This window comes from Elephas maximus, chromosome 10 (assembly GCF_024166365.1).
Source record: "Elephas maximus indicus isolate mEleMax1 chromosome 10, mEleMax1 primary haplotype, whole genome shotgun sequence".
NCBI classification, from domain to species: Eukaryota; Metazoa; Chordata; class Mammalia; order Proboscidea; family Elephantidae; genus Elephas; species Elephas maximus.
In genome coordinates, this window is record NC_064828.1 from 5,474,339 (window position 1) to 5,486,923 (window position 12,585).

Genomic DNA, 12,585 nt, shown 5'->3' on the forward strand with positions numbered 1-12,585 from the left:
TATTCCTAGTTTGCTGAGTATTTTTATCAGGAAAGTTGAATTTTATCAAATGCCTTTTCTGTTTCAATTGAGATCAACATGCAGATCTTTTCTTGCATCCTATTAAAGTGGTGCGTTGATTTTCTTATGTTGAACTACCCTTGCATTCCTAGGATAAACCCCACCTGTTTATGCTGTATAATCCTTTTAATGTGCTGTTGGATTTGGTTTGCTAGTAGTTTGTTGAAGATATTTGTATCTGTATTCATAAGGAATACTGTAGTTTTCTTTCCTTGTGGTGTCTTTATTTGACTTTGGTATCAGGGTAACACTGGCTTCATAGAATGAGTTAGGAACTGCTCCTTCCTCTTTATTTTTTGGAAGAATTTGGATAGAATTGGCATTAATTCTTCCTTAAACGTCTGCTAGAATTCACCAGTAAAGCCATCTGGTCCTAGACTTTTCTTTGTTGGAAGATTTTTTATTATTATTTCTAATTCAATCTCTTCACTTGTCTTATATTTGTCGAGGTTTTCTTGAGTCAATTTAGGTAGTGTGTCTGTTTTTAGGAATTTATCCATTTCATCTGGGCTGGCTAATTTGTTGGTGTACAGTTTGTCCATAGTAACTTCTTATAAAAACCAAACCAAGCCAAATCCATTCTTGTCATGTCAATTCTGGCTCCTAGGGAGCAATCCTTCTTATTTCTATAGGGTCGGTAGTAATACCCCTTTTTCATTTCTGGTTTTAATTATTTGCATCTTCTCTCTTTTTTTTTTTTTTTTTTTTGCCAATTTAACAAAAGGTTTGTTGATTTTTATTGATCTTTTCAAAGAACCAATTTCTCAGTTTGTTGATTCTATTCTTTTTCTATTCTTTATTTTATTTATCTCTGCTCTAATCTTTATTATTTCTTCTTCTGGTAGCTTTAGGCTTAATTTGGTCTTCCTTTTCTAGTTCCTCAAGATATCTTTCGGTGACTGATTTGCAGTTTCTCCTTTTTTACTGTAGGTGTTTATTACTATAAATTTCCCTCTGATCACTGCTTTTACTGTATTCCATTAAGTTTTAATATGCTGTGCTTTCACTTTCATTCATTTCTAAGCATTGTCTTATTTCCCTTGTGATTTCCTGTTTGACTCACTGGTTGTTGAATAGTGTGTTGTTTAATTTCCACGTTTTTGTGAAATTCCCAGTTTTCCTCAAGCAATTGATTTTGTTTCATTCCACTGTTCCTTGAGAAGATAGTTTATAAGACTGCAATCTTTTAAAATTTATTGAGACTTGTGTTGCGACCTAATATGTGGTCTATTTTGGACAATGATGTATGTGCAATGGAGAAAAATGATTATTCTGACGTTGTTCGGTGGAGTGTTCTATATATGTGGTAGGTCTAGATGGTTTACAGTGTTATTAAAGTTCCCCATTTCCTCATTAATCTTCTGTCTAGATGTTCAATCCATTATTAAAACTACTGTGTTGAAGTCTCTATTATTGGAGAACTACTTTTTCTTCAATTTTGTCAATGTTTGCTTTATGTATTTTGGGACTTTTTTGTTAGGTGCATACACATTCATAGTTATTATATCTTCTTGATCATTTCATCTTTATCTCTTTTTTCTCTAGTAACAGATTTTGACTTAAAAATGTATTTTGTCTGATATTAATATAGCCACACCTGCAGCTGCTAGCCAAAAGGTTGGCAGTTCAAATCCACCAGGCACTCCTTGGAAACTCTATGGGGCAGTTCTACTCTGCCCTATAGGGTCGCTATGCGTTGGAATCGACTAGACGGCAACAGGTTTTGTTTTGTTTTCTGGCTTTTTTTTGACTACTATTCACATGGGAAAATTTTTTTCCATTCTTTTACCTTCAGCCTACTAATGTCTTTATTTCTAAAGTTGGTGTCTTGTAGACAGCATGTAGTTGGATCATGTTTTCTTATCCATTCTGCCTTTTGGAGAGTTTAATCCATTTATGTTAAAATGATTACTGCTAAGGGATGACACACTTCTACTTTTCTGCTATTTGTTTTCTGTGTGTCCCATATACCTTTGTTTCTCATTTCCTCCAGTACTGCATAGTTTTGTATTGATTTTTTCCTAATGAGCCATTTTTGTTCTTTTCTTGTTTCTTTTTGTGTATATTTTTCAGATATTGTCTTTGTGGTTACGATGGGCATTACATTTGCATCTAGTTTATAACAAGATAGTGTAAATTGATACAACTTCAATAACATACAAAAACTTTTCCTATACCACTCTTTTGCCCTTACATCTTTATACATTGTGTCCAATAACAAAGATTTATAATTACATTTTATGCATTTGTCTTTTAAATTATGTAAGACATAACAAGTAGAGCTACAATACTAAAATACTATAAAACTGAACTTTATATGTACCCATTAAATTACCTTTACTGGAGATCTTTTTTTCTTTCCTTCTTCTTCTTCATTAGACTTTGAGTTACTATCTAGTGTCCTTTCTTTTCAACCCAAAGGAGTTCCTTTAGAATTTCTTGAAAGGCAGATCTCATGGTAACACACTCCCTTTGCTTTTGTTTATCTAGGAATGCCTTAATTAAAAAATAAGATTAAGCCCTCATTTTTTAAGGATAATTTTGCTAGATATAGAATTCATGGTTGACAGTTTTCTTTCAGCACTTTAACTATGTCATCCCACTGCGTTCTGGTCTCTTAGTTTCTAAGAAGTCAGCATTTAATTTTATTGAGGACCCCTTATATGTGATGATTTGCTTATCTTTTGCTACTTTCAAAATTCTCTTTATCTTTGGTTTGATTATTATGTGTATTGGTGTGAATCTCTTTTGTGTTTATCCCACCTGGAGTTTGTTCAGTTTCTTGGATGTGTAGGTTTGTGTCTTCCCTCAGATTTGGAAGTTTTCTGCCATTATTTCTTTAAATATTTTTCGAGCCCCTTTCTTCTCCATCTAGGACTCCCATAGTGAGTATATCGGCCCACTTGATGGTGCTGCTCAGTACCTTAAGCTCTGTTTACTTTCCTTCATTCTTTTTTTCTTTTTGCTCCTTGGACTTGATACCCACAATTGTCCTATTTTCAAGCTTGCTGATTCTTCTGCCAGCTAACGTGTTGTGGATGGAGCCCCTACAGTGAATTTATTACTTCCATTACTGCATTTTTCAGCTCTAGTGTTTAAAATTTTGTTGAAATGTTTATTTTGCTCCTGTATCATTTTCCCGATTCCCTTTAGTTCTTTGTCCATGTTTTCCTTTAGCTTTTTAAGCATATCCAATATGTTGTTTTAAAGTCTTTATCTACTAAGGCCATTATCTGTCCTTCCTCTGAGATGGTTTCTGCCCCATCATTTTGTTCTTTTGCGTGAGTCATCCTTTTCTGTTTCTTTGCATGCTTTGGGATTTTGTTGTTGTTGAAACTGAGCCATTTGCTATTACAATGTGGTAATTCTAGAAATCAGATTCTTCCCCTTCCCCAAGATTTGCTGCTCTTTTTTTTTTTTAAGTTAACGAAGGCTGTAGTCATCCACTCTCTAGAGTGCTGACTGTCGCCGCTCCAACACCAGGCCCCTGCCCGGGAGTGTCACCTGTGGCCATTTCAACACCAGGCCCCCCACCTGGGAGTGCTGTCTCCACTTCAACTCTAGGCTCCCTGCCTGGGAGCACTGGCCACTGAAATCACCCTAAGATGTCTGTGCTGAGCCAGTTCAGGGAGTAGAGCTCAGATGGTTGGAGAGCCAATGCTTTCCTACTATTATGTCTTTTTATTGATTCAGTATTCACTTTGACTGGTTTCCAGAGTTCTGAGACCGTTGATAGCACCAATATTTGCTTGGCTTTTTTTTTTTTTTCCTTTAGTTTTGTTGATAGGAGTGTGCAGCTGCTTATGCCACCACCTTGTTCTGCCACTTCGGGTGTTAACTCTTTTTTAAGACTTCAGAACAGGCATCTTTCAGTTGAAACAAAGGGCTCCTAGAAATATTGAGGGAATGAAAACCTTGATACACTCAAGATATGTACGTCTCTACCAGCTGAGTCATGGGTACTCTGAACATCTCCCCTAGGAACTGCCGTACTTGTGTGCACTCTAATTCCTTTATTAAACCTCTTTATTCATGTAACGCTTATAGTGAGTCTGCTTTCCTGAACCAAACCCAGACTAAAACACCTGGCTTCCCTAGAAAAGAGAATCTGAGGCAAAAATTAAATCCTCCTACTTTATTAGAAGGTGCAATTCAAGTCACTGAAAGTGAGGAAGAGTGGAGGTGAGGCTAGCAATGATAGCAAGCAAATGCAAATTGATAAATTACTACACAGAACATGCTGCTATTTCATGAAAAGCCATGAAGAGTCACTGCCAATCACTTGGCAAGTACCTTTGCTTAGCCACATGGTACATCTTTGGACAGGCTGAATGAAAAACTGCCTCTAACAATCCCCTACAAGGAGGGGGAGGAATTCATCCGATAGCTTCTTCTAGTCCATTGTGACATAAGTGTGCCAGACAGGTAGTTAACACTACTGCTCTTCTAGATTGTACAACCTAGCCCTTTTGGCAGTTGATGGAGAAGTCCTGTGGCTGGTGCTTCCTACAGTCCAGATGTGTTGGGATGGGCCAGAGATTCTGAGCACATGGCTGGTTGGTCTCAAGCAGGGGAATCATGCAAGCCTGTTGGTCATCTACCCCTATGTAGGGTAGTAGCTAAGTCAAAGCAAGTGGCCAAGGGCCCAGGAAAACAGTGAAGCTGAGAATCTGAGAAGGTGCTCCTGTATCCAAAGTTGAGATACCTATTGCCACAATAATGCTGTACAACAAACAGCTCTAAACCTTCAGTGGCATAACAGTAAGCATCCATTGCTCACACATCTGGAATCAGGTAGGTGCCAGCTAGGTGGCTCTACTGATCTTGGTTGAGATTATTTACATACCTGGAGATTGGCTATGGTGACCAGAACAACCTGGTTAGCTCTATGCACGTCTCATCCTCCAGCAGGCTAACCCATGTATGCCTGCTACTTTGGCAACAGGAGAAGCACAAGAGTAACTGGAAATACACTAGATCTGTAGAAATGAATTTGGCTCAGAATCAGAGAGGGTACTTCAAAGGAGCACATGAAAAAGGACCATGAATACAGGGAGGGGAAAAAATAAGGCCATTTTTGCAATCTATTATACCAAAGAAAAACAAGACAAGTACAGCCAACTCATTGTTCTAACAGGTATTATTATCTTCTTTTGGGAAGAACTTGAGATTTTATCTTGCCTCAGTTGTAAATTAGGCTTTTATGAACTATGTGGGTCATCTTTCTTATGCCAGCTATGAGACAGAGCAAATGAGTGATAAGATTATTCTGTCTACCTCTTTTATTATTATTTTCTCTTTTAACTGTTATGTTCAGTTGGTTTGTAGAGCCAGTTAAATGGCAACAGAATTTGGCTCAGGGAAGTCCAAATTTAGCCCAAAGAAATCCAACTTTGGCCCTGTTTAAATCAATCCAGACCCTTCTCTGTTCCTAGGGCCAAGTTCTAAACATGAAGAAATCCAATTTAATTCCGTTCTTACAAAATAATTGCTAAACAGGCAAGCCAGTTCATTTGGCTAAGACTATGGGGGCTAATAATGTTCAAACCTTATATAATCCACATTCCTTTTTATGAATAGCATAGTATAATCAGAAGTCCCAGGTTCTAGACCAGGTTCTGCCACTAACTAGTTGTGTCACCTATCAACAAGTTATTTAGCCTCTTAGGCCTCAGCTGCCACATCTATATAGTCAGAGGACTGCTCTAAATTAAAATATTCCAAAATGTGTGCTGTGGGACACTATTTCCACAGAATGTTAATAAGTGTGTTATATATTTAAGTAAGTTTAATAAATACTAGCTCAAAGTTCAAAATTCTTATTTCATGGCTTTTCAGAACCTTTATTCTGCTGTGTCTTTTGAAAGTCCAAGGAAGGAAAAAAATGTCCAACAAACTAATTTCACCAAAAGCTCATTTTCTCAAGACACGTTATGTGTGCCAGTGAATACATTTTGAAAAATGTACTGTCATTTCTAGCATCAAAGTGGGTAGGTTTATCAGTCAGGGACCCAAAAACAGAAGGCAACTGCAAATCAGGACATTTGAGAAAAGTGTAGTAAACCATTTACCAAGGTGTGGGCAGTGATCAGAGAAACCAACAAGGAAGAATGCAGTGCCCAGGGGCTAACAGCAGCTGGGAATCATTACTGCCCTAAGTAAAAAGGGGTAAAGGGAAGGAGCAGCGGCCAGTACTTGGAGCAGTAATTGGGATAACTGCTTGGATAGGCATAACTGCTTGGAAAGGGATGCCTGACAGGGTGGCCTTCAATAGAGGGACACAGCCAGCCATGGTGACTTGGCAGGAAAGAAGCCAGGAAAATAAATACCATGATTTCATTGTTCCCCTCAACCTCCAATCTCCTGCTGGTGCTGCCCATTTGTTGCTTCCAACCAGAAGCCAGAAGGCAAGGGAGCCTACCTCCCCGAGTAGAGAGAAGAGAGCTGAATGGAAGAGTGGAAGGTGTACCCAGAGGGGCAAACAGGAGCTATACAACATAGCAGGCTCCATTCACACGTAGCTAGATGTAGGTGACTGAATGATGTCCTCAGGTCTATCCTTTTTTATCACTCCACTTTGCTTTCCTTTCTGGCTCCATTCTAAGGTAGGCAATTGCCACCTGGCAACACAGATAACTACCAGCAGCAGCTCTATGCTTCTGACATTCTTAGTTCACAACTCCAAATAAGAAAGTAAAAAGAGCAAACACGTATATAGCATTCACTCTATGCCAAGCACTGTCAAAAGCCCTTTAGATGTATTAACTCAGTTAACCCTCATAATAATTCTATCAGGGTAGTAGCTATCACATTACCTTGTCTTTATACATGATGAAACTGTCACTTAGCTGATAAAGTGGAAAAGGAAAAGCTGGAATTGAGATCTAGGCAGTCTAGTCCGGTCTGTGCTTTTAACCACCACACCATCCCACCTTTGGAAAAAGAACCCTATATCTTCTACAGCATTCATATCAGTTATCAACAAGGACCCTGGTGCTACTGAGTCAGGTACTCATCCCTGGATCAATTACTGTGTTTAGGGGAAGGGCAAATTTAGCATATTAAACTGGGTCTTATGTCCATCCCTACTGTAGGACCGCATGATTGCTAGCAATTCCCCCCTCCCTCCCAAAAAAGATGCCAGACAGGTGTAATAAGCAGCATGTGTCTGTCGGAAACAGACAGTGTGGACTTATGGAAATAGTCCTAGAGGCTGGAGCTGTAAGCCCAGTTATGCCTGTATTTGCCACTAACTCAAAAAAATCACTTATCACATCTTTTTTTCAGCAAGGAGATTCTAACCACATCTACTTCCAAAAATGGTGTGAATATAGATGAAACACAGGGAGATCTCTAAACAAATGAAAATAATTACTTAGATATAAAAACCCACTGCCGTTGAGTTGATTCCGACTCATAGCAACCCTGTAGGACAGAGTAGAACTGCCCCACAGAGTTCCCAAGGAGAACCTGGTAGATTCGAACTGCCAACCTTTTGGTTAGCAGCTGCAGCACTCAACCACTGTGCCACCAGGGTTTCCAGCACAGCACATTAATACAGCACATTATATTAAAACATAGGGATGAAAGTAAATATGCCAACCTTGAGTACATAAATTCTGGAATGAGTTTTTCAGTCAATGCTATCTGAAAAATTTCCTTAGACAGAACTTCTTTTTTAAAAATATGAGGTAAAATGAATGAAACCAGAATTTTTTTCAAGGTGTCTTGCTTTCTTGCAAACATTATAGGTGATTATTTCTAAGAGTAAGCAAAGCACAGTTACAAGTTTATTAATTTTAGCAAAATAAAATGACATCTGTATCTTTTGAAAAACTAATGGGTAAGTTTTCTTGTTTCCTTGTCTCCAGAGCACCTGACATTCTTTACCAACTGGTACATAAAAGAATAGAAAAATAAAAGATTGTCATACTGTCCTATGTATTTCTCTTTCAATATATCAGTATGGTAGTCTACTAGAAAATAGTAAATGGCTTCAATTGTGGAAAGGAAGGTATCTGGCTTTCCTTTTTGATGGCGCCAAAAGCAAGTTTTTCTTGATTTCAACTCAACTTGTAACAATCCTGCCAAAAAAATAAGAAAGGTATGAATATTTCTTCTTAACCACAGGGTGTGGAACAATAATAAAAGATTTCTTTCAATTATCTTAGATTTTTTTTTTTTTTAAGAGCACAGATAAATTCCTTCAATCCCAATTCCAAACAGGATGGTTTCTTAAATGCATTAAGTTATATACAGAAGCAGTATAAGACATACAATGAAATCTTAAAACATGACAATTACCTTTAAGTCTCGGCTCTTGTAGCAAGGGGTTAAAAGCAGTTAACATTTAAGATATTCATCTCTTTCTCTCCACCAGTGTCTTTTAAATTTTAGCCTGTGACGGGATTAAATGCACCAATTTTCAGAAGGAGAAAAACTCCTTTCTTTGATAAACTTACATTTGACATATCATCGTTCTAAAACTCAGAGACACAGGCAGCCCAATAGTCCTTGATACAAGTAAAATTTATTTCCGGATTAGCAGTTTTAGGCTATAGCCTCGTGAACAGAGCGCCCAGAGTTGTTTCTTTAGCTTCTGTCACATCTAAGCTCCAGAGCCGCAAGTCGCCATCAGCAAGAATGCCGTTTTTGTGAATTTAAAGAGGAAATGGTTCATGAAACCACAGAACAGTACTGTCAGCCCCCGTAACTCAGGTGTCAGCCTATAAACCCAGAATGATTTTAGGCCCTTAGACAAGTCCTCGGAATCACACCATGTATGCTGTCATACTCTATTTTTAGCATATTCTATTTTAAAGTGAGAAGTAAAAGCAAGAAGATAGCATCAAAATCAGCCCACTGATTCAGATTTGGAATTTTGAGTCTAGTGATTTCCTATTATCACACCTCACTTTACCCAAAAAATTACTAAAATCTTTTGATCTACCTCAGAAATGCAGCGAAGAGTAACAGGGAATAAAAGACATTAAGGTATTAAGAGAGACGGAGGTCTAAATGTCCGACAGGAACCCCAGGAGGGGAGGACAGGGAGAATGGAGGACAGATAGTATTTAAACTACAAGAATGAAAATTCTAACCTACCCTCAGGTTGTTTTTGTGCAGTATAGTGAAATCTGTGAGAGCCGGAACTCAATGGGACTGCCTTGTTTTTCCAGGTGTCACAAGTTTTCCACTCTCTGGCAGGGTGCAGTCTTATCACCTTTCTATCAGCCGTTTTAGTGGAAAATATTTGAGTTTTCCTTCTCTGACAGGTTTCCACCTTACACAGGTTCTGGCTTTTGCAGTTTTACCGTATATAACACAGCACTCATTGACACGGTGTGCAGTTTAGGCAATGCTTATGATGTGAACAAAGCTATCACTTTAAAAGTTTTAACAATACAGTCAAAATAAAGGAAAAGAGATGGCTAATTTATATAATAAATTAGAGTATAATGCCATTTTTACTAATTTAGACACCTGCTCCAACATAAGAAACCATCCTTCCCTCCACATCCTCCCAAGGCCTCCTCTGGTCAATTAAGAATGTTATCTGAACTCTTCACTTGCAAGTTAAGGTTTACATTTTATGATCAAATTAGGCACTCCACCTTCAAGGGTTTTATTTATATATAATCAATGTGTTGCCTTTTGACAGTGGTAAAACAGAGCTATTTCTCTGTAAAGTTTGGCAAAACAGCACAGTTTCACATTGGTAAGGGGGTTCTTAGCCTTAGCACGCATAATGAAATAATGGAAACGTATGAATTCCAGTACATGACATTTGAGGGCTTAAGCTGAGGTTTCGAGTTAGTTTGTTCAGCTTAATCCCATAAAACGATAAAACGTCTTAAAGCCTAAAGGCAATGATTTATAACAAACATGGGTTGTTTCCTGTGAAAGCTACTTGGCTCGCGTAGGAGCTGGCATCTCAGCCTTTCATATATCAGAAGCTATAAACACACTCAGAGCCCCAGTGACTCCTCGTGGCGCAATGAGGAGTCAGAAGGGGCCGGTGAAACAGGACACGCAGAGAAGTCTGCCTCTAGAAACTGTTCGTTTCATTATTTTAAAGGGATTAAAAAAAAAAAAAAACTTTTGGAAACTTTGATCTGGCACAGGATTGAAATATATAACAGATACTTTCTACGTGATTTTGGAAGGAGTAACAGAAATTTTTTGCACAAATATGATTTTATGCAGAGCTAAAACACTAATGTGGACCATCTGAAAACAGATTTTGAATCACACCTCGAAAATTCCTTTTATAGTTTTTTCAAGGGTTTATACTTCAGCTATTTCATTTGGTCCTTTCAATTACCGTATAAGGTAATTATAAAGAAAAACAGCTCAGAAAAACCTGCGAACCAAGGAGTAACTTGCTGCTCTAACTACCCAAGTGAACGTGGAAGGCAATGCTCCCTCTTTCAAAGAGCAGGGCCTCAGGGTTCCCTCTCTCTTCAACATCAGCAACAAATCTCTTTCCGGCCTCAGGTTCTGCAGCACATTAACCCAAACCAAACCAAATCCCCTGCCGTCAAGTCGATTCCGACTCATAGCGACCCTATAGGACAGAGGAGAACTGCCCCATAGAGTTTCCAAGGAGCACCTGGCAGATCTGAACTGCTGACCTCTTGGTTAGCAGCCGTAGCACTGAACTGCTAGCCACCAGGGTTTCCTGCAGCACATCAGGCATACACAAATACAGCCTCCCCTACCCCCCACCCCACCTCTATTACTCACTCACACAAATACCTAAGCACACGCAGAGACAATCAGAATGCCAAAGAAACTTCACAACATGGGCAGAGATCTCAGAAGCACAAACTAAGTAAGTAAAGCCAGTTAAGTCTACCTTTGTTCATTTTAGCTTGGGACTAGAAAACACAAATCAGACTCAAAAGAGTGGGCAGTGAGAGTGAGGGAAAAGAAGGAGAGTACAAAGGAAAAGCTCTTCTGTACGTAAGGATGCCAGCTAACAAATGTAGAAGAAATAATAAACTCAGAAAATCACCATTTCACAATGCTCAGTGTAAATACTGACTCAGGCAAGGGCCATCAACAGCTACTGACACCACTAGGTGAAAGGCTGTTGGGAAACATTTCACAGTCTGAAAGCATCGCCCCGCAGATTACCCACTAATTCCAAAGAGGAAAATAAACCTTCATGATGGAAGATCTGACAGTCACCACTCGAAGCAAGTGAAGAACCTGTATTACATGCCTCCTGATTTGACTCAGCAAGCATACAACTTCATCGAGGAATGGAATGCCATATAATTTATCAGTTAAACGGATTCATTTCTGAGAGTTAAAGAACATGCTATTAATTCTAAAAACAAAAAAAGGTATAAAATGGAAGTGTTATGGATAAACCTGGATTTAGCCTTACATACAAATATTCTTGCCAAAAATATTTAAACCAAACCTAATTATCATGAAACACTCACAAAATTGGCTCATTTTCTTCCAAAAAAATAAGTCTAAGCCATGAAAAACAAAAACAGGGGACTGTTCTATATTAAAAGAGACTAAAGAGTCCTAATAACCAAATGCAACGTGAGGACCTTAAATGCTGCACCAGGGGGAAGAAAGCCACAAGAGATATTTTGGGGACAGTTAGGGAAATTTGAATACGGACTGTGTATTAGATGACATTATGGAATTATTGCCAATTTTCTTAGGAGTGATAATAGTAGTGTATTATTATGCAGAAGAATGTTCTTATTCTTAGCTGATGTATACTTAAGTATTTAAGGGTGAAGTGTCGTAAAACCTGCAACTTGCTATTAAATAGTTCAGCCAAAAATATGTGGAAGTGCACACACACACACATAATCGAAAAAGAAAAATAGAGCAAATGTGGCAAAATGTTAACAATTAATCTAGGGGAGGGTAGATGGTTATTTAATGTAATACTTATCAGTAGGTTTGAAGTTTTTCAAAATAAAAGATGGAGGAGAAAAGGAGCCAAAATATATATATATTTTTTTTCTTACCTTGAAGTCGCTCATCAGTGAATATTTTGTTTGTTTGGTTCCAGGTACTATCTATAAAGATAATCCTTTTTAGTGTTGTGCCTTTCCACTTGCTGTCACTGAAATCACAGACATCCTGTCCTTCAGCTTTCTTGCGTTTAACAGATGGTTTGTCAGGGTCATCATTTTTGCCGCTACCATTATTCCGAACTCGTTTTTGCAGATGAGAAGAAATATCTTTTATTGAGACAGACTTAGGTCCAGGAAAAACAAGTGCAACCTAAAGCAAAGAAACTTAGGTTAGCAGTTTGCTGTAATGATCTTTAAAATAAGTAAATCCTGTCTGACTTAAAACTTTACTAGAAAAAAGGATGCTGAACATGGAAACCCTGGTGGCGTAGCAGCTAAATGCTATGGCTGCTAACCAAAGGGTTGGCAGTTCGAATCCACCGGGTGCTCCTTGGAAACTCTATAGGGTTGCTATGACTCAGAATCAACTCGACAGCAACGGGTTCACGGTTAATGGTTAATGTTGAATATCTGA

General features: G+C 38.3%; 1 protein-coding gene across 11 annotated transcripts in view; it reads right to left on the reverse strand.

Annotated features, from left to right (window-relative positions):
- Nucleotides 1-12,585, reverse strand: part of DTWD1 (DTW domain containing 1) — a 177,212-nt gene that overhangs the window by 153,409 nt on the left and 11,218 nt on the right. For 10 of the 11 annotated variants that reach the window (XR_007518872.1, XR_007518866.1, XR_007518865.1 and 7 more), the window contains exon 4: nt 12,063-12,321. Coding sequence is in view for 2 of the 11 variants with exons in the window: in XM_049897722.1 (XP_049753679.1) it covers nt 12,063-12,321 (259 nt within the window). In the remaining 9 variants the exon portion in view is untranslated. Of the gene's footprint in view, nt 1-7,837; nt 8,145-12,062; nt 12,322-12,585 lie in introns of those variants that run through there. The other variant, XM_049897720.1, reaches the window with a different exon arrangement.